We start from the raw sequence: 22,103 nt of genomic DNA on the forward strand, positions 1-22,103 counted from the left end.
TGATTTTAGTATTTCATGTGCAATCTGATACCAGATCTGGTTCCAAGAAAGGAAGTCTCAAGGACTTTGAATTGTATTCTGGAGTGGTCAACCTATTTTTCTTTCATTATATAGAAAGCTTAGAATTATCTTCCACTTTCCTTCACTAATTATAATCTTACATGGCTAATGTTGGTATATTTTGCTGTTTGTACTCATAAGGCAGTCTGCGAGTCAGCAAGACTGAATGAAAAGATTTGGTAGCAGTCTTTGAACATAAATATACACACAGCACCTCAGGTGCACTTCTTCACAGAACTTCAGTACTCACATTTTTTCCATTATCACTAGATGAGGATGAGGTTTTAGGAACTTTCTGCTCTGGCTCTGAATAGTCTGTATCTACTGAATATGCATCTGGGGGAATAGCATAGTCACTTTCAGAGGTCACAGAAGACAGAGAAGCACCTGTGGTAAAAGAAAGAGAGTTCTTTACATATGTATTTTTGTTATATTAGAAACAACTGAGATCAGAATAGCCATGCAGTAAGAACATCTGAATAGAATCTCCAGGCAGACATTCCATCAGGAACCAAGGATTTTTTTAAAATATCAGCTCACTGAACTACTAGCACAGTGCAAGTTCTCATTTTATTCATAATTACACAGTTAAAGTCCCTTGTAAATGGAACAACAAAAAAATGTCTTATGTATATTATCACCTTCTGTTACATTACCACAGCTTTTTTAAGGAGGGAGTTAGTGCCATGAATCATACTCATTGTCTAGAAAAAGCCCCCAGGATCTTTAATTAAACTAAGCAACCTTCCCCCTGCACTTTCTCTCACTCACTGTAGCATCTGGATTTCTCATGCAACTGCTTGCATACTAAGAAGTCATACTCAGCATCTGCTTTGTGTTGAAACTGTAGGTGACTGTGTTTTGCAATTAGTATGAATTTGTATACTGAGGTTTTCTAAAAGTTTGAATTTCATATTTCAGGGGGTTTTAGGAGTTTATTAGCTTTAATCCTGAAAAAAAATGCACCCTGCTTTCAAGTCTAGTCAATCAGTAATAAAATCTCAAACTCCTCCCTCTTTCATTATAGAAATATTTTCATGCACGTAAATGTGTCCTTTTGTAAGGACTAGTGTTCAACTCTGCAAGGTTATACTCTCCAAAACTGAAATGAAAAGGCCTTTTTTCCTTTGTTTCAATAATTTCCCAACTCATTTGCCAATTTTATTCTTAAAAAAGGCTTTTCTCATTTATTGCTTTGGTAAGCCACCAAGGCTTTCAGAGTGGGTTCTTCTCTTCTCATGGTGGGTCTTTAATAACAAATTTGCAGCGAGCTAATCATGCTTCTGGTGAAATGTGTGACTGCCTAGATTTTTAAACAATGTGATCTCAACAAAGACACGTACATATGTGTTTTGTGGTTAAGAAAGGTTTCCACACACAAAACAGTGCAAGGACTATTTTATGGGAAGAAAGCACAAGCAAAAGGAATGGTTCCATTTTACAGACGCAGATAGAAATTGCAGGTGAAACCAGCTTTTAAATTACCCAGTTTAGCTTTCCTGTTGTGTAAGCACATAACATGAGATGTGTCTGAAGCCGTGGCACTGGTTTTTGCTCAGCAGGATGGAGCTGCTGGGAAGCAGGATCTATGGGGCCCTTTTCACACTAATGTGGCAAAACTACATCACTGGAAACTCCAGCTGTGGCTGCCACTGGAAAATGCCAAGTGGGACCAGTGGCTCTGTCAGCTTACTCCAGAGTCACTGAGCAGAGCTCCTGCTAACTGGGATTTTCACATGTATAAGAGAGACAATAATGTTATTTTGCATTTCTAAAGCAAAATATAGTGAAGGATCTTAACACTTGGCCTCACTGGGATCTTGGTCTCTCTTGGTTTACCCAGTGAAGCAATACTTGCAGTTATGTAACACTGATAATGTCACCTAATGAGGAAACACTGTATCTCTCAATACTATGAAACACATTATTTCCATTTTGCAGATGGAAAACACACAATCACCTAGAACTGTGAGATTTTTCTTCCACAAAACACAGGACATTACTGGATGCAAGTGTTTTAACTAAATCTTTGCACAGGACCTTGAGACAATCACTGTAAAAATGAAAGAAGTCTTTTATTGCATAAGGTGACAGAACCAAATAATTTATTGACGGAACATTTCCACTTGCTTTCTGATCACATGAAATTGTTTTACAAACTTCAATATATGTGTGGGGTTTTTCTGATGGCAGTTTTTTTTCTACTGTTAAAAGTCACAGGAAGTCCTTGGCATGACAGAGTATAGATAGAATGGTGCTTCTTGCTTTAAATGTACAACTCACTTTCCCCCCATGACAACAGCCAGCTACAAGGTTAATGCCTTAAAAAGATACCTATAATAACAGCAATAAAAAGAAAGCCATCTATAACAGCCCTTTCTCCTGCTTGAGTAACAGATCTAGGTTTTGAGAGCCTAGATTTTAGATGGCCACACTGTTTAAGAAGAAATCAATTCCTAAGAAGATCATGTAAACTGCCTAGTTTACCAAACATCCCAGAAGTTACTTGTTCTTACGGTTTTTGCCTACCTCGTTTCATAGCCCGAGGACTCCCTGGACCACTTCTGCTTCGAGAATCAGACTCGGAAGTCCTTGAGCTGGAGTGAGAGCTGTCTTCTTCCTCAGATCCTGATGACTCATCTAGAAATGGGCTGTTGCTTATTTGAGTTGCCTTCTGCAGAAATGAACACAACATTCTTTGGTACCTTGCATAAAGGGTATCAGTCATTTCCTTCATACTGTGGCAGGGCTCTGCTGGCTTCATAATACTCAAAGCTGTTCTTGCCTGGGTTGTGAGTTTTGGCACCCAAATGTTAACATAAAACCGAATTCCCTCTGCCCTCTGTATACTCAACCACACCCATACTTTAAAACAGAAACCTGAGGTAGCTCAAGGCATGGGTCTTTCCAAATCACAAAAGGCTGCCAGAAAACAAACAATGCTGTAATTACTGAGTGCTGGCTGTGTGACTAGAAACAGCTCTGGCACTGACACAAAGACATTTCTACACAGACACACACTTTTAATTATGACATTGAACACCATGTGGTTCTGTTAGTAATTAACAAGCCTTTGGAAAAAATCACCAAGGAACCTAAGAAGAATTGACCTAGGCTAGTAGCATTTTTCAAGCAGTATTTTTTTATTCCCCAGCTATTTGATATATCTGTTACTTCTGGGGGTCTGTGATCTCTATACATTAACTTACAACATATTTGGCATGGTAGTATCAAATGTGAAACAGCAAGTTCCTGGATGTGAAGCCTAATGATACTTAAAAATTTTCTTTAAACAGTAGAACAGTAAAACAGTAAAACAGTTACCCCTTTCAAAGTGGTGTAGACAGGAGTGGTCATGTTCTTATATATCAGAGATGTATATAATCCAGATATGGAGCATGAAGTTAGTGAAACAGCACCTAAAAAAGCAACATATTTTATAAATTACCTTCCTAATTCACCCCTCAATTAACAAATTCAAATTTAATATTTTTTTGTGTTGTATAACTGCTATAAAAAGCAAACTAACTCCTGAACAGTTTTGGATGTGAGATTTATAGCTTTTTGAAATTTACAATGCTTTTAAAAAGCATAAATAAAATTGCAGTCATTAACTTGCTAACCCTTTTAAAATGGGTACCTGGTATAGAATCTTCAAAGTAGTGAATTGCAAAGTAAACTGGAGTGAACAAAGTACAAATTCAGCAGAAAGTCAAGATGTAAGGTATCAGAAGACAATGGAAAGATAACCAGTGATCTAGGATTTAAATAGCTGGTAACTAAATGTTTATAAAAATATTTTCAAGGTCCTTGCTCACAAATCACCATAGGAAGAGAACTTTCATTGATGGGACAATGAACAACTAAACCACTTACTTTTATTAAGAGATTCCATGGTGAAAGCTTCAGACATCCTTAAACCAGATTTGGCTACAGCATAAATTCTGCTTTCCTATACAAGCAGAATGGATTTGATGGTAGATAATTAAAACACAACAATTACTTCTGTTTAGCTTCCTAGTCTTTGTGTTAGTGCAACTATGTGATAAAATGGTTCATAAAATGACATTATCAATAGCAACGGAAAAATGCATCCTTCTTTTCTATGCCATACACATCATAGCCATAGTCTTTTCCAACATTTTTCATACAATGCGTGCCCTGTAAGTAACTTATTCTTAAAAATACTATTATCAGGTGCCAAAAAAGCTATAGCAAGAATGTTTTTTAATGGAAGATTGTGTGTAAAGAACGGAGAAATGCCATTGGAAGACAACTTTTCAACCATTTTGTGTTAAAAGGCTACAATAAGAAAATGTATAATGCGAAAAGTTCACTAAAATACATACACAGAGAAGCTGTTACATCAATGTATTATTCATCTCTGAAAAATAATAGAGATTTAATAAATTAATTAATAAATCTCTGATACAGAAACCACAGAATCAGTGAATCTTGCCTCAGTTAATTTTGGATTTTGTGTAAGACATATTAATATCTATTTTAACATCCTGACTGATAGCTTTAAAATTTTACTTGGAAATGCGATCAATTACTTGTGTAACTTGTAGTTGTCTGCTCTCAACTTAATTGTCTAGATTGTGAGTGGTACAGTGCTTACAGCAAGGGCATTGACACCAGCATTCTTGGGCTGTGTTAGTGTTCAGCTAAATAAATACATGCAGTCACAAGCACTACATCCTTGGATACACTCAAAAGGATATACATAACTTAGATGAGACATGAAAAAAAGCTGGGTTTATCTATGAAATAGAGACCATGTTTTTCAATGGCAGGAATACTGTGCTTAAAATAAAACTTGGTTCTGAGTTTGTAGTCTTAGTTACAATAAAGCTAATGCCCTGTCTTGTCATTAAACAGAGAATAATTAAAATAGAGGCAACAAAAATCATAGAAGAGAGTGATGAAAAGAAAGTTTTGCCAGTAGGAAAAATATCTATTACCATGCTTACCCAGGAAGGAAATCGATGTAATGGAGGCGTTGGAGGTTTGTTGCTAGCACCCTTTTTTGTCGTATCACAGAGTTCCTGGGCTTCAGCATTTTGTGCTTCAGTGCAGTCATAGGTAAACGCTCCTTCATCACAGCCAATCTCCATTTTCTCTAAAATACCAGTATCTTCTCCATCCACCAGATCGATGTCTGTTTCCTGAGGTCTCCATGGACGGATCATGCTTATGGCATTTCTGTTCCTACCAAACATTCTGTCAGAACTCAGCTGGGGCTGGCTTAGGTGTTTCTTTGCTAATGCTGAATTTAGACTAAAGACATTAGGAGTCCGTAACCTTGGATGTGGCAAATTGGAGGGAAAATCTGATGGAGTTGTGCATTGAGAACCTGCAGAAGTTGCTAGAATTGGATGTTTGGGTGTCAGAGCAGGGGTTAAAATGGGACTTGGGGTATTTGCCTCACTGGATGAGGATGAATAATCTAGCCTCTGTGACTGAAATTTCTTATTCAGCTCATCCGAAGAACTATCTTGGTCTTTCTTTTTCCTTGTGAAGTCAGAGTGGCACTTTCCACCTGGATTGCTCAGTCCTTTTCTTTGGGACCCTTGCTGCCATGAGTATAGCTTCTTTTGCTGAGTCCTCTTAACATCAAAACTCTCTTCTTCAAATAGAGAACTACTGTCATCAGATGCTGTCAAATACATTTCACTTCCCACTCTACTGTACCTTGCATTCTCTTCGGATGTGTGGCTTGAAAGAGTCGATGCACACCTGGATTTCAGTCCTTTATTGTCTCCTCCATCCTCATCTGAGCTCCAGTCACTCCCAGTAGTGCATGAGTTCTTTGACATGTCACTGTCTATGTCTTTGGATGAGTAGCTTATTCTCACATTTTTGTTCTGCTCTGAACCAGAGGAACTTTGTTGCAATGACTTCTGACCTTTATTTGTCTCGTGTACAGGACCAGCAAAGGTAGTTTCCAGGATATCCTTCTCTAGAGGAGAAATATAATGAACATGAGAAAATTACTTTAGCAAACTTGACTGATAAATGGTTTTGTCATCATGCCTGTAAATAGTAAGTAGGTAATAATTTCAAATGAGTGAGTTTTTTAATATTGTAAGTAATAAACATTAAGAAAAAGATTATAAATTTTTTAATGTGACTGAATGCAAATTATGTTCACCAAAAAACTGTAATAAACATTACTCAAAGTTCTAGCTGATCTAAAAATGGCAATAAATATAAAGATAAGCAGACTGGAGCTTATCTCCAGTGTATGTGTGAAAACAAACAAACAAAACTAACAAAAAGCCAAATACTTAAGAGGGCATACAAATTTAGTTGCTTTACTAAATCTAAGGAAAATTAAAGTTTAATAAAAGCTTGTCAGAAAGTATTTTCATTAACAAATCAACTATTCTGAGCATTTCTACAGTGTTTATACACAGAAATTTATTCTGGAAGCTATTATTGTATTCCCAATGGTGAATGCTTAAGATGTACAAGAGAGACTAACGGAAAGTACTTCAGGAAAGACATTGTGTTAAAAATAGCTTTGTTTCTGCTCTTCACTTTTACCTGGTTTTGCAAGAGAGAGCTATAGCTTGCAACATGTTAGTGAGGCCTGCATGCTTCCAAATTAAATCAGATGCAAGAACTAGGGTTTTTCTACACAGACACTTGGAAAAGTCTATGTTAAATAGCTGTATGAAGTTAAAGTGGATTGAATATGACAAAGATTTTAATTTCACCCACATTAAAGTAATGAAGTCCCCAAAATTATCTGTTTTGATCTAGGCAAGCCGAAGGTTCTATTTCTTATCATTTCCCTTGAAAAGATCACTCTCACTACAATTCCCTCATCTATAAATATGGAAGTAATAATACATAGCCACTTGCATAATGAACTTGCTGTAATATAAATACACAAAATATTCATAGGATCTCTTTCAATTTCTTATTTTCAAAAGACCTCAGCTAACCATTTTGGGTACCATGATTAACTGTGGAGAAAATACTGAGGTCATAAGGGATTTGAGTACAAGGGATTCAAACGAAGGACCAGAGCAACAACAAACGTCACAACCATATCTTTCCTTCACAGCCAAAGCACCCAGGAGCCTCTGCAAGCTGTCAAATAATGTATTAGTGGTATTACAGAGACTGTAGTGCTCAACAGGATTTCTTCCTAGTAATAGAAGAGTAGCAGAGCAGAGGGAGACAGTACTGGGATGTACTTTGAAAACAGCTGGTTTGGATGCACTGACAGGGTTGTTGATTTTAGTTTTCTGCTTGTGTCAGAATAAAACGGCAGTATTGGTGACAAGGTACCTGGCATCTTTTTGCCTTCAGAGTAGTCTGACTCTTTAGATGAAGCCTTGCTTATTTCTTCAAGCTTAGGAGACGGTTGTGGACTTCTTGCTCTATTTGAAAAGCATCCAAAAGTCAAACTGCTTAGTCGCTGACACTCTCCAGGCTTTTGTGTTGAAGTAACAGATTTCTTGCCAGTAGCTTCTGAAGAACAGTAATTCAGAAATCTTGTGTTAGTGAGATACAACAAGCTATACTACTCTTCTCTTTACTCTGCCGTGAAAAGTTGTTTTTTTAAATGTAACTAAAATTTAGAAAAAAAAGATAATTAAAAATTTATTATAGGGATAAAAACCTACCTGATACCTCCCCATATCAAGAGAAACCCAGAGCAACATTTCTAGTTCTTAAAATTTGACTTTTTTTTAACAATAGAAAGAAAAAAATCTTGTAACAATTTCACAGTAGTAAGATATAAAACATGTTCTTAATGAAAACCCAGTAAAAATGCCTGATTTTATTCTGCTATGACTGCAATTAAACCTATGGGCTGTTCTAGGATATGTAATATGGGAAAGACTGTAGAACAATAGTATTAAAATATGTGAAGGCCTTCCCTTCAGATAAAAATATTAAGAGAATCTGTAACAGGTGCTTCAGCAAATACAGAAGAGTAAGTTACCAGGTTTAGAAGGTCTATATGGAGGAGGACTTCAAGAGAAAGTGAAAGCAGAAATTAATGAACTGCCTGGAACATGAAATCTGTCCATCCCTGTTCATAAAAATCCCTATGCTAGATCCGGGAACAAAAGGCCCTTACCCATAACTGTAAAATTGCTTATAACAGTACCAAGTGTTCATAATCTATAGCCTGTCACCAGCATGGACACTGCAAATAGTAATAAATTTCTTAATATTTTGGGGCGTATAAGTAACTGTGTATTGGAAACTACATGGTCTCAAAAAGCCTTTAAATAGATCTCTCAGAAGAGAATGACTAGAAGTGTATGGAATTGCTACTTATCAAAAGATAGCAAAGAAGCAAAACAATCCAGTTTCTTCATTAACAGAAAGGTGCATCTTAGTTTAAAAACTTCATATTGCATATGAATTTTTAAATGTTTGTATTTTCATATATTAAGCATACTATGTGTGTACACACACACACTTCTCTATGCACATTTCTGAATATTATCAAGAAATGAAGGCTAGGTAGCAAATTAACACAATTTGCAGGTGATAGTGAATTGTCAGATCAACCAAGCATGGAGAGGACGATGGGAACCTTCAGACAGACTTAAGAAAGTTTGTGAACAGGCAACATGGTGGTGAATAAAATTCAACTTTGATTAATGTGAAATTATGCTTCTTGGAGGGGATAGTCCTCTTTTCTTTATTTACACTTTATGATTTTTAAATTTACTATATCCATTGGGAGAGTGATACTCTGGTATGAATTAAGATTTTGGATCACTGTAGTCAAAGGCAGTAACTAAAAAGATCTGATTGGAATTCTGACTCCCAGCTGACCATTTGCTAGAAAAAGCAAACGCAGGCTGACATTCATGTATTTCTTAACAGTGCTGGGACCACCTATGCTATACAGAAGTGAAAGCAAAGATCTGTCATAAATCCAGTAAAATCTTTTTACTTGCAGAACCTCGTAAGTAACAGCGATGCGCGTTCACCCCACAAAAACCAGTTGTGCCTTGTCTGCACGTCTTTTCAGTATAAAACCAAGTGATTCCTTCCTAAAACCTTCATGTACAGTCATTCTGATGTCAGTTCATACTCTCTGAAATCTTTGTGATTTCACAGAATATCTTCATTCATGTAGATGCACACATTAATAGGGAATAGAAAGAAATATACCATTAGAGAGAAGCTTTCAGAAGATTTGTACATTTACCTTGCAGTTTAGATTGTACTGTTTTCATCTCTTTCGTTTGCTTTTGGTTGATCAAGCGAAGGTTCTGATTTTCCACCTCTAACTAAAAGCATATAAATGTAATCTCATCCATTGGTGAAACAAATCTTGAAGTCATTACATAAATGTGAAATGTGAATTTCTGCTTATCTAAGGATAGAGCTACTTCAAATAGTAAGCTCCTCTCTGCTACTTCTCTGAATACCAGTCTAGGCATCTCTTTATTCTGAGCTACTAAATTCCCCGCAATGATTATTTGCTCAATTCTGCCAAAATCATTCCCCCAACCAAGCAAATCCATGACTGCTTTAAAAATCCTTAATAAATAAAGAGAAAAATAGAACTGCACTGGCATTTTTAATAAAAGCAGAGGGCTAGAATTACAAACTTCTGTGCCACCTTGCAAACCCAAGAGCAAGCAGAGGAACCAGAGGGAATGATGGTTCTGATGCCTCCCTGCCATCCCACAGCAAAAGTTAAAACAAAAATAGGTGTCAGCAAACTTTATACAAAGCAAAAGTCTTTCTACAGGAAATAAAAAACCAGCGACCCATTGCTGTAGCCCACCAATGGGAGGTAAAAGATGCTGGTCCAAACTCCTGCTCCAGATTAGGCAAACAGATTTGAATCTGGATATCCCTTGTCACACAGAAGGGAGCCAGCAATTCCACTTCCCACTGAGTGACACTTAGTCACATCTGTAAAGCTAGCTTGAGATTTTCCATAAAGAGTAAGTAAATAGTTTGAGTCATACTTGATTTTGTCCAAACTTTTTCATGGTAATTTTAGCTAAATTTAATGGCATTTTTATTAAATTATTTCAAAATAATTTACTTTAGTCCTCACAGACTAAAAATAAGTATTTTATGTAAGTACCTTCTAGTTTCTTACTTCAAAAACAATAATTTAATTGTTTTTCAACTCGAGTATAACTTTCAGTTAACTACAAGAGAGTAAGATTTTAACTTTTACAGGCAACTTTAAATTCTACGCCCAGGGAGGAGAAAGCACAGCTGCACCCCAAAGCTGGCAGCCTTAGGCAGGGCAAAGACATGGTTATCTTACCACAGCAGGGGAAAAAAGGGAGACAACTGGTCTCTTGAAACTAGAGCTGGTGTCCCTGAAACTATTCATGACTAAGAGTAGTGTGGGCATTGTGAAATAAAAAATGATCAAGGCCTTTTTTCTGCCAGGCCCCAGCAGGCTTGGTCGGCTTTCTGGGGATTATTCACACTTTAGGCATCTGCTTGAATAAGCTCAGCTTGCGAGCTCTCTCAAGAAGGGGAGAAGTTGACCTTCCAGAGAGCAGTTCTGGGCCCTTTCTCCAGAAAGAGGATCCAGATCATACTGGCTGACCAAACCTGACATCAGAATTTAAGTGACATGGACACTCTGCTCTCTGTGCCCTTTTTTTCAAAATGGGAAGCATTTTTTTCACTATGGCACGCAGGCTTTTAACAGCCAAAAGGTCTAAGGGATATCCAGTCACACCATTATATTTTCTGTGTAAGTATTGTAGCAAGAGTTATACCTCATGAAGCTTGACTGTCACCCATTCTTTTATTTTAGCTGCTTTTTCTTCTATGATTTTTGCTTCTTGCAGTCTTATTTGCTTCTGGAAAAAATTGACATAAGCATATTTGTCACTGAGTAATATAATCTACCCGAATAGTATCTTCAGACACAATTCCTAAGATTGCTTGAAGTAATTCAGGCTCCTGGGTAATACATAGTGATTTTTAAAAAATGAGGAATAGGGCCTTCACAGAGGCTGCTATTCCTCTTTCCTCTAGGAAAAATGACAGCTCTTCAGGGGAGACAGTATCATCTTTTCCCTCTTGAAAGTCAGATGTTCTTTCAATGGAAGCCAGAGCGTAATTTGGAAAGGAATAAACATTATTCAAATTATGTACTTCCAGTGGGAACCTCTTTAATCAAACAACAGAAATAATGCTAAACTTTTCTGGTCCTCTATTGATCTAAATTTCCATTTACCCTTTGTATAATTAAGAAGGGAATTGATGTTTCTCTTCTGTAACACCATTATTTCTAACCTGTTCTTCAAGTTGTTGCTCCAATTTTTGTATTATATCATTTTTATCTTGTATCAGGATCTCCAGATCTTGACATCTCTTATACAACCTGGTTTCTGATTCACTTGTTTGAACATTTGCTGCTTTTAATTTCTCTTCCATGATCTGCACCTATTTGGAAAGTCAAATATAGAAGTTTAAGAAACATAATACTCCAAGTCAAAAGTAGTAATTTAATCACAAAATAGACTGTTCCACACTTAAGATTCAAGATAACCCTGCACAGTTTTGAAGCCTATTTAAGAAGAAACCCCACAGTTCATGATGTCTCCCTAGCACTTAATACCAACAGGCAAAACACTGAAAGATCTTACACAGATTTTGTTAGTATCTGTGAGAGGCTTCTGGTTTTGTAACACACAAGCTTTTAGAAACACCAGTATGGGAAGAATGCAATTTATCTACAAGGAGCTGTAAACAATGTTTTAATAAATAAACAATTGCACACTGTAAAAAAGCCCAGCAAATTATCAGTAGCATTCTAAAAAACTGCTTAAAAGCACTTGGCTTGTAGTCAGGAATGTTTTCTAACTCCAAATTAGTACGTGAACATTTTTAGTCTTATAATTTTCAGTTTCTATCTGTCTCGCAGTAAGATCTGAGGAGTGTTTCAGGAATAGCAGAGGTATGTTCATGAAATGTCTACAGTAGCTAAATCTGCCATTTGGAATCAAAAGGCAACTTTGGTTAAATATTTAGCCACTATCTCATTCTATAAATGATGTAATTTCTACAAGAGGAACAAACAACCCAGAACAGTTCTATTTCGAGACCGTATTGGGTAGCCTCATTTTATTTTCTTACAGATCTTCTAGAACAGGCCATTGTTTCCTCTCCCTTTTGCTTCCACATGCATCATGTATCAAAGACTCATGGTGCATCAATGAAGAAACTCATTACACGTATCTATTTTTGATTTGTGATGTTCGCTTTGACTTTATTGAACTTAACTGAGTAGTTAGCAAAGAAAGGTATCAGAACTCTCAGTTAAGATAAATCAACAGATGTTAAACTGTCTTCTCCAATTTTGGAAGTACTTAAGAATAAAGCAATTTTTTGAATTTCATTTCATTAAAGTACCATACATACACAGCTAGTGGAGATATTTTTCCAAGTGTTTATACCTGCTGAAACGCTCTCTCTGCTTGACGATCAGCATCTATAACTTGTTTCTCAAGCTGCTGCATCTGTAGATGTAACAAAACATACAGTTAAATGGCCATGCCTTCTGCCTCTCATCACAAAAACTCATTTTCAGGGTCTGTTTTGAAAAAGGAAAGGACACGTGGTGGCTGGGAGCATAAAAATAAGAGGATGAACAGTGTGTCAGACTGGGAAAAGAATTCACTATCATGACTGTATTAAAACATTGTAAAAACTCTTCAACAGAAAAAATATATACACCTTTTCTTCATAGTTAATTCTCTGGCTTCCATATGACACACTGCTTTTTCTCCCCTGCTACCAAGAGTAGAAATTCCTTTGACAATAGTCCTGAAACTTTCCTCATGTCCCTCCAAAAGAGGCAAGAGTAGAGGGTACTTGGCTGCTACTCCTTCTGAAGTTGACAAATTTAGCATTTTGAACAAATATGCCACAAGGACTGTCCCAGACTTCTCCACATGCTGCAGGATGTGGCAGAAGAGACATGGTGGCCTCAGATGCTCCACAGCAGCAGTGGGTGAAGACAAGAGACCAGTTTTCATGGCGAAGTGCAGGTCACTTCTGAGGGGGGCAGATTTCTTATTTTATATTGAAGCTTAATGAATCACAGGCTCAATCTTTGCCCAGGGCCTTGGAAAACCCCTGCATTTTACAGGATTTATTTTGAAGGCTTTCCCAACAATACAGAACAGAAGGGGCCAGAAAGAGATACTTTGTTTACACTTTGTTACATTTTGTTAAGAGCCCTGTAGTCTGATTTTGCTGAGTTTTTTTAAGAAGTAAACCCTGGTTTGAAGTAACACTTGGAAGTTCATAAGGTATTCCATGACTTAAGGACTTGGTGGTTCTTAGGAAATATCTAGATAGGACCTCAGTTCACCTGAAGAGAATGAAACATCAAATAATTAATATTGCCATACTCAGTATTCAGCTTGAAAATTGTTCTTAGAAAAGCATATGATGCAAATAATGCAAATGAAACCCATTTATTCCTTCTCCAGTTTACTGCATGGTTTTAAAATAACCAGTTTCATCCTTTCCTGTTTGTACTCAATTTCTGGTATGTTTCAGTTTCTTTTTCACTCTCCATCTCTTTTTTTCTCTTCCTAATTATGCTGCCAATCACATGAAACTTTTAGCACCATATCCATACAAGGACAGAGTCATCATTTTCTATCAATCAATAACTGAAAATGGAGACTATGAGACTTATGTTTCACTAACATAAAAAAAAAAAGCTGTAACTCATCTTCTAGTCCTTTCTCATACAATAGAAAACCCCAAAGTCTGCATCATAATAATACCACAACACTCCACTGATACAAGAGCAACAAACATTTCACAATCCACATGGTTATGGTCAGGTCCCCAGTGAGTTGTTTTGCAAGAACACTTTTAAGGATTTGATCTTCCCAGTCATTCATTTGCCAGATGGACAGGGAGATAAGCCTTCTTTGTTCCTCTCTGGTCACATGAATTTAATTTCATATTTAAATGACCTCATGTTAAGATTTTAACTTCGAGTTTAACTTTTGGAATTTTGACTTCTAAGGTTACTTTCCATCTGTCTTTTTGGTTTTACATTCAAACAGAAGTTTGGTTTGCAAGACTCACTTTAAAACAGTTTTTCAGACATTTATTTTTTAGTGAGTTGGGATTCGGAAATTGAGGTTATTTCTGAATATATGGTCAGCTAACATTCAGCTGTAGTAAAAGCACTGTGCTAAACATAATGGGAGTGCAGGTACTAATAATGAACTAATACTCTGTAATGTTCTGTCTCTATTTTATGAGAGAAACCTATTAATATTATGACAGAAATTAGAATATTATGACAGAAAACTTTAGATATTTTTATTGTGAAATTTACTGATAAGTAGCAAGTTGTTCATCCACTTTCACAGGCAATTTGCAAATGCATGGCAGCAACTGGCAATTTATTTATGTCCCATAAGTTCAGGTAATTTCATCTGTAAGGTAGTATCAGAAACCTGACAGATTTAGTAAATGGAATTAAAGCCTGAAAATGTTGCTTGCCAAGTTCACCCAGCTGCCACTGCAGCTCAACCAGCTCCAACCTGGCTTAAACCTGCAAACAGCTGGTCTCTGCAGCAGCATCTCATGATCACTGAGCCACTGTACAAGCATTAGGCAGTAGAGCTGCTCTTCTACACAACAGTTTGAGTCCTGGATCATCCAGTGCACTAAAGGCCCACGTTCCTTCCACAGCTGTGCACTGACCCTGCACAGTGCACCTCTTTCTGGGATATACACACTGTTATCCAGGACCAGGAACGTAGTAATATGTTCATGTAGACTACTGGGACAAAGAATATGATTTGAATAAAGCTGTTGCTAAGATTAACATAAAGCCAGGAGCCAAAGAAGCTGAGAGAATAACTACCAAGCAAAAGATCATTCAGAGGTTATAAAGGGAAGAACAAAGTTTAGTTTTGCCTCTTCAATAGTTAACTACTTCAGGGTGTGCTAAGAAGCTTTGTGTGGTCTCACAGTATGGATATGTCAATCAGCTTCCTGGCAACAACTAAATGTGAGATTTTAGTTGCAAAATTTCTAAAGGGTCTTCAGTTTCTTTTAGGAGACTCCTGTTAAAAAAAAGCAATCTATATTATTCAGCAAGGATGAAATATCATGGTTACCAAACATGAGCACTTCTATTAAAATTAAATTTGCCAGCGTTTCAATAATTTGATGCTACATAATAATTACTAAGTGAGTCCTGATTTTTCCTTTATTTAGAGTTTATATAGGTTTGTTTTTCAGGGTTTCCTGTAACAATAATGAAACTTAAAACAATGTTTTTGCCATTTGCCTAAATAATCTTTAAACAATCCACCAAATGGTTTTGCCTGAAAAATTAGATTTACATCTATACTCTGACTGCTTTGCTTCTTTATAAGCCTGTGAACTTAAACAGAAGAAACGACTGCCTTAGAATACTCTGAGGGCTATCGAACTTGTTGGGCAAAAGATTGGAACTATTTCTAAGGGAAGAATTTCTCTTCACAAACAAAACCTAACCTTAAACCTTTTTCTTAAGTAGTGAAAAGTTTCTCAACAACGATCACACCATTACTGGGAGAAGGTGGAAATATGGGACTGGTTGAATGGTTTAATCAAGTCATGCTTTGAACTCATCAAGAATGAAATGCAGTGCTAGATTTTTTTTACCCAGTGACTGTGAAGGCCATTTCAGACCATGGATTGATAGCTTAAGATCCTCAAATAAAAATTTTTTAAAAATCCTTAACCTGAGGATGGATGTGGCAGGTAATGTCAGCCATATCCATGTTTAGGGGCAAACATCAGATGCAGAAGAACTCTACCTATGGCAGCATCCTGAATATTGATGACCAACTCTGACTTTATAAAGAACAAGATTTGAAAAAAAGAAAAGTCTGTTGAACCAGACCTCTGTCCCACCAACTTTTCTGTATACACCTCAGCAAATTGCCAGCATCACTGGATCAACATGGGATGTATTTGCTGTTAGGTGAGACATTGCTCGAATGAACTACAGTCCGTAAAGGATCAACTGACATAAAGTTGGCTTCCCAGGAGAAACATGGAGAGCCATCATGTTTTTGATAACATTTGGCATGTGAAACATATTTAAGCTTAATTTTCTATCATGTCCTAAATGAGGTAACTTGAAATAATGGCCCAGTTCAACGAATCTCTTGTAAGGAATATTCTTGTCACCCACATTGGGTTGGTGCAAATTCAGTATGAATTCAGAGATATCTGGTCATAATCTATACTGGTTTTGATTTTACAGTCTTAAATATAAATATTTTGGCCCATGAACAAAAAATACATACATATTGACTGAACAACACAGGTACAGAAGAACAGATGCTACTTTAACCTGCACTTTCTCCTTCTGTCTTTAAGTGAAAAATCCTCTTACAATTTCCAGAAAACGGATCAGTGCATGCTGCGTCAATTACTGAATTATAGAAAACAGTTTCTATTGTTAGAAACAGATTTGGTTTTAAACCTAGTAAGGAAATAACCACTCTACATCTGAGACTCATCAAATTGAGCTATTTTTGTTCAAACAATGAACAGAGAAATGCCACATGTGAATAAATAGTGAATGCTTTGAAGAAACATGGCAGCAATAAAAACAGAGGTGTACTGCCTTGGAGGTCTGGACATTGAAGTACAACACACAGTCACTGGGAATTCTATACAATACAAAGGCAAATCATAAAGTGATTCCTTTTCAAAGGTCACCTGGAAATTTCTTGGCTGCATTCAGAAATGTTGAACATACATATTTTTGTGCAAGTAAAGAACTTTTCATTTGAGTAAAGCACATATTACGTGAAATCACCAAAGGGTATAAACTCAAAAGTCATCACTCACAAATTTAAAAAATATGCCTTTTGTATGTATATAAGTGTATATACACGTTCATTTCTATACAGAGAGATCATTATTCCTGTAGTGTGTACTAGAGAGAAATCACAGCACTAAAATGATAACTTTCCTGTTATTTGAAATAGCTATTTAATAATTTTAAAGGAAACATTTTATTTTAAAAATGAAAATTGTTGTAATTAGTTCCTTTTGAAATCTGAAAAATGTTTGTTATGTATAGGAAAACCCCCTATTTTTTATCCAAGCCAATTTTCAACATAACAATTTATCCCATTCATGTTTGAGATTTGCATTACAATCAGTGCATCATACAGTGTCTCCTAGTTTTTAATATTATAAACAACATGCTTGTATCACACAGACTTTTTGGAAATCTTTTTGAAATAAATATAGGAAAAAATACAACCATTAATGAACAAAAAGAAAAAGCATCACTTCTCTGGATGCCTTTCAAAGCATGTTGATAATAGGTCAAAGTTTTCAAAAAGGAAAAATGAGTTAAAACCTAATGTTTCTGCACAGTTTGTCTGCTGATGAAATGCAGGACTTCCAGTCATTTGAGAATGGTATGTTTAGAGTCTGTTGTTTTCCTTGCATTTCAATTTTTCTAATCTTCATCATCTGAAAAAAAAAGCCCTAACCATCTGTGGTTGAAAAATAATGTTCCCCATAAAAAAATAGTAAATCTGTCCATTTTTAGATACGGTGAACTACCAGTCCTCACACCACACAGGACTTACCAAAACCAGAGACATGGGTATGTGGTTGCTTCTATAAATAAAGAAATAGGAGAAGCAACTGAGGGATAAACACACCTACAACTGTCTTTCTGAGGTGCCAGTAGATATAAACAGGTGATGAATAAACATTGGCTGGCATTTAGAAGACACTCATTTTTCACATTGAGTAGAAAGGATTTTAGAACTGCCTTCTAATAGAAGCTATGAAGACAAAAGATCTGGTTGGTGTTTTTTTTATGTGATACTTGGTAAGTTTATAAATGGTTTGAAGAACATGCCTGCCAGCTATTCCACAGCACTACATCTGACCAAGATTTCCCCTTTTAATTCTCTATTCCTGTATTTAGACCCAAATATTTCAACAAATCTCTGCATTTCCAGAAGAAAAGTTAGTACTGCTTAAAAGCAAGTAATCTGCTTCTTGATGGCTTTGATGACCATCAGTTTTCATGTTTTACAATACACTGTGCCCAATCATATAAAGCCTTGCACACATTTGTTAGTTAAAAGCAATGGTCAAACTGTTCTGGAAGCGTGACTTACTCTTTTCACAGAGGTCTCTCTTCTGGTAGTTTAGCTTAGGAATATACAGGAATATTCCTCCTAGTTCTTTAACTCATTTATTATAAAGCTGACTAGGTATGTTCCATCCATACTTTTTAACATTATTCCTTCTGCCTTGACATTTCTCTTCTATATGTTATGTATTGTCCATATGGACAGTGCTAAATCTTTATAAACTACAACAAAATATGACCTGACTAATTAAGCCATACAGACAGAACACCTAAGGAAAAGAGATGTAAAATATACTAACATTTCATAGGAAAAATAAAGATACTTTGTAAAGAAGGAATGAGCACATGCCTTGGGGAAGAAATATTTTGTTCTTTATTGGCCGATTTTTTTATCCCAAAGGGAGTACAATAATTAGAGACACTTATCTTTAATAGAACAGCTTTGCATCTAACTTATTAGTAGAAATCCCTTTTGTTGTATAATCTAGGAAATGATTCTTCAGAGCCACCTGTACTTATAAAATTAAATATGCCTTCAGTGAAAAATGGATATTTTGGCACAATAACTTTTCCCTAGAACAAGATAAAACCTATAAAAATATGACTCAATTTTTCAGTCCTTGAAATGAAGATTTGCTTTCTGAAGCTAATCTTTTTGTCACAGATCTCCCCAAAAGGGCTAATGGTAAAGGCTAAGTCTCAATGGGGCTCAAATGTTCCTTAGGCTAATTATAGACCAAGTATATATTGTATATGAAATTTTATTGGTTTTTATTATTTCCTACATGAAAAAAAAAATCTTCAGATAAAGAATTGGTCACCTGGCTTAAATTCAGAAAGCTACAGCCTTGTATTTCCCTCAAATCCCACTTGAATGCTCACCTAGGTTATGACTACTGCAACACAGCTTAGTGCTCACAACCTGGCAGTTTGCAAGCTGCCACCTTCTAGAGCTCTCCCATGGTTTTTCTTCTCCCATTTTCTTCATTTTTAATAACAATTAACAAGTAAAAGGCTACAATTCTTCTCATGAACAAAGCACTGTCAACCATTCCTCTGCAAATTTGCCATCTCACCAATTCCTTTTTATTTTGTCTTTCTCTGTCACACAAATGTATGAAGCGTAAGAACAATTTCATTCTTTGATGTCAAAGTTACATCTCTGTGCACACACACAGAGACACATATCCACTTCTCCTGCTTCTCCTGCAGATGACCAGCACTTCTACAATCTGCATGTGTAGAATCACAATCCTGTTCACTTCTAACTACCCTCCTAGGTAGGCAAAAGGCACTTCTCAATTGCACACCTCTCTTTCTTCTCCTTTTTAGCAATTCAGCTCATTCATACAAACTGTGCTTAGTAGCCTTTCCTTGAAACAAAATGAAACCTCCAAAAATTACCAGTCTCTATTTGCTCAGTTTCCAAAATGAAAAACCAGGCTCAAAATTTCTATTGCTCTCCTTGATGAGACCAGTTTTACTGCTGAGTTATTTTACTTCTTTCAAGTTCTTTTCAATACTTAAACATGCTTTTAAGAATTATTTAGCTCAAAAGGTTTTCTAGTTGTCATTAAATGAGTGAAAAGTACATATGAAAAAACAATCTTTCACATCTCAGTTGAGTTCATTGTAGTAAAATTAATGATTTCTTTGGGAAACTATGTAACTTAAAGATACAAAACTGAGAAGCCCAGAGGGTGAACCCTTCCAGAACTGGTAGTCTAGGACAGCTGCCAGCAAACATACAGACTTAAAAAAGTTAAATTCCACAGTGGGATTCGAGGAGGCAGTGTAGTGAAGGACAATTGAGCAGCATGTAATGCTGGCTCAGTAACCATGCTTTTCCCAATGTCAGTCACAGAACTTTCCTAAGCCTGGTAGACACTAGGAAATTCCCTCTTTCTGGCAGTCATCTTTTCCAACTCAGATCTTGTCTTGATAGTTAAACTGCAGAGACACAATCAAATACAAATTAGGTAGATGACCACTCTTAGCACAGACATTCTCATAGCATTCAAAATCTTGAAAGGAGTGAAGATATTTTTCAGCGAGAGAGAAGGTACCAAAGCACTTTGGCAGGCAAGTAAAAAGAAGTCTCACATGGTGCTTAACATGAAAAAGACAAACATCTTGTTCATCTGCTTTGTTTTGTACTAATCACTGTACTGCAATTGTGGAAATTCTGCTGCCTCTGTCTCCCTGAATTGTGGCTTCTTATTAGAGCCACAACATGAGCATCCACCTGAAACAGGACGTGCCACTGCCTGAGAGGTGATGGCTTAAGAAACAAAGGTACCACTCACTGCCAACAGTTTAAAAAAAGAAAACTGAATTTATTAATGACATTAAAGGGTACAGGACACTTTGGAAACACATGGCAACGGAGCAAGAGATTCCAGAAATATATGTAGGGCAGCATATTGCACTTTAAAGACAAGACAACAGGTATTTAAAGCATGGAAGTACTGTCCCAAGCAATGAAAATTAAATGAGCAAAAAGAGTTCTCACCATGAAAAATGGAGAAAAAACATCTTGTAGCTCCTGTAAGTGAAATGCTAAACAAGTATTAGATTGGCTAAGGATCTGCACAGGTGTCTACCCACTATCACAGCTTCCACAACTTCCATCAACTTCCCCATCTCAGGTGAGCTGGAATAGAAGTGAATACCACCAGAGACGAGATATGAATCCTCTGGCCTCACAGCAAAGGCTGTGCTCTTCATGCCATTACCCAGCCAGGCCTCTACAAGAACAGCTAATTTATTGCTTCCTGAGTTCTCTTTTTTTTTTCCATTTTCAGCCTCCTTAGAAAGACTGTATTTTTAAGATATTCAAAAACAACAAAACAAAAAAAGCCCCACCGTTTTAACAAGGCATAGCATAAACTTAATAATAGACAAGGGATAAAAATGGAACTTTAAGAAACATGTGTAGATATTAAAAAGGTGTAAACAAACCTACAACTCTATTCATATAAACTTTTATTCTCCTGAACTCTCCTTGGTTTCTCCTGTTTGTACCTTCCTAATTGTAACTGAATTATTTTCCAGGATGAGAAGTTTTTTAAGAGCAATTAAAGACTGAAAAATAACCATCTGAATAATTTTGGTTCAATGGTATTCTGCTCCCCTTTACCCTTCATAGTCCTTTGATTGCAAATGGAAATACTCATTTTGCTTTTTTATGATTTTTATGTTGGCAGTCACTGCATAAGTCCAATGTCTTACTGACTTTTCCTCCAAAAACATTAAACATGAAATTGCCAAGCCAGAGATAACAAAACAGATTGCATCTGCTTCATTTTCCAATGTCAAATGATATACCATAAACAGGACTGTGAAATACAGTGGGTATTTATAATACCTGGATTTAGCTGTTGGTTTGTAAGACCAGGTCCAAAATGTGTTATGCTTTGGAATATACTGAAAAATAGTATTTGGCCTAAAAGTTGGTTATCATTCAATTTTCATAACCTGTACAAAAAGTATAAATAATATTGCATTTGTGATGTACACACTCATTGCCAGCTGAGCATGAATACAGACAATATCCAAGTGGAAGGTTAAAACAATGTACATATGAAAAGAATTCTCTCTCATAATCATTTATTTTTGTTGAAAATCACTTAAAGCGTAACACAGTGACCCTCAGCACTGCAGGAAACAAACTTGGAGACATTCATAGGAAGGCTGAGTATTACTGGACAGCCCATAACGCAACATTTGGGTCAGTGCCATATTCAGTCCTAATGGGGTCTGACAAAAAAGAGATCCAGTGGAGGCTGCCCAAGTGGGAATTTAACACAGCTATGTAGTTCTCCTACTAAAATGACTTTTTAGTGGTATGAAGAACATCAACTTTATACCTTACATTGCATGCGTATTCTAGGTGAAAAATGCACTTACTGTG

General features: G+C 36.3%; 1 protein-coding gene across 6 annotated transcripts in view; it reads right to left on the reverse strand.

The window, feature by feature from the left end:
• PLEKHH2 (pleckstrin homology, MyTH4 and FERM domain containing H2) overlaps positions 1–22,103 on the reverse strand; it is a 55,122-nt gene that overhangs the window by 23,755 nt on the left and 9,264 nt on the right. For 4 of the 6 annotated variants that reach the window (XM_032102846.1, XM_032102845.1, XM_032102847.1 and 1 more), the window contains 10 exons: positions 12,486–12,548; positions 11,323–11,472; positions 10,800–10,883; positions 9,251–9,332; positions 7,363–7,545; positions 5,025–6,022; positions 3,937–4,012; positions 3,385–3,479; positions 2,590–2,734; positions 311–447 (listed from right to left, as the gene is read on the reverse strand). In XM_032102846.1, the coding sequence (XP_031958737.1) occupies positions 311–447; positions 2,590–2,734; positions 3,385–3,479; positions 3,937–4,012; positions 5,025–6,022; positions 7,363–7,545; positions 9,251–9,332; positions 10,800–10,883; positions 11,323–11,472; positions 12,486–12,548 (2,013 nt within the window). Of the gene's footprint in view, positions 1–310; positions 448–2,589; positions 2,735–3,384; positions 3,480–3,936; positions 4,013–5,024; positions 6,023–7,362; positions 7,546–9,250; positions 9,333–10,799; positions 10,884–11,322; positions 11,473–12,485; positions 12,549–22,103 lie in introns of those variants that run through there. The other 2 variants (XM_032102843.1, XM_032102848.1) reach the window with 2 other exon arrangements.

The sequence above is a fragment of the Corvus moneduloides genome, chromosome 3, assembly GCF_009650955.1.
Source record: "Corvus moneduloides isolate bCorMon1 chromosome 3, bCorMon1.pri, whole genome shotgun sequence".
Classification (NCBI taxonomy): domain Eukaryota; kingdom Metazoa; phylum Chordata; class Aves; order Passeriformes; family Corvidae; genus Corvus; species Corvus moneduloides.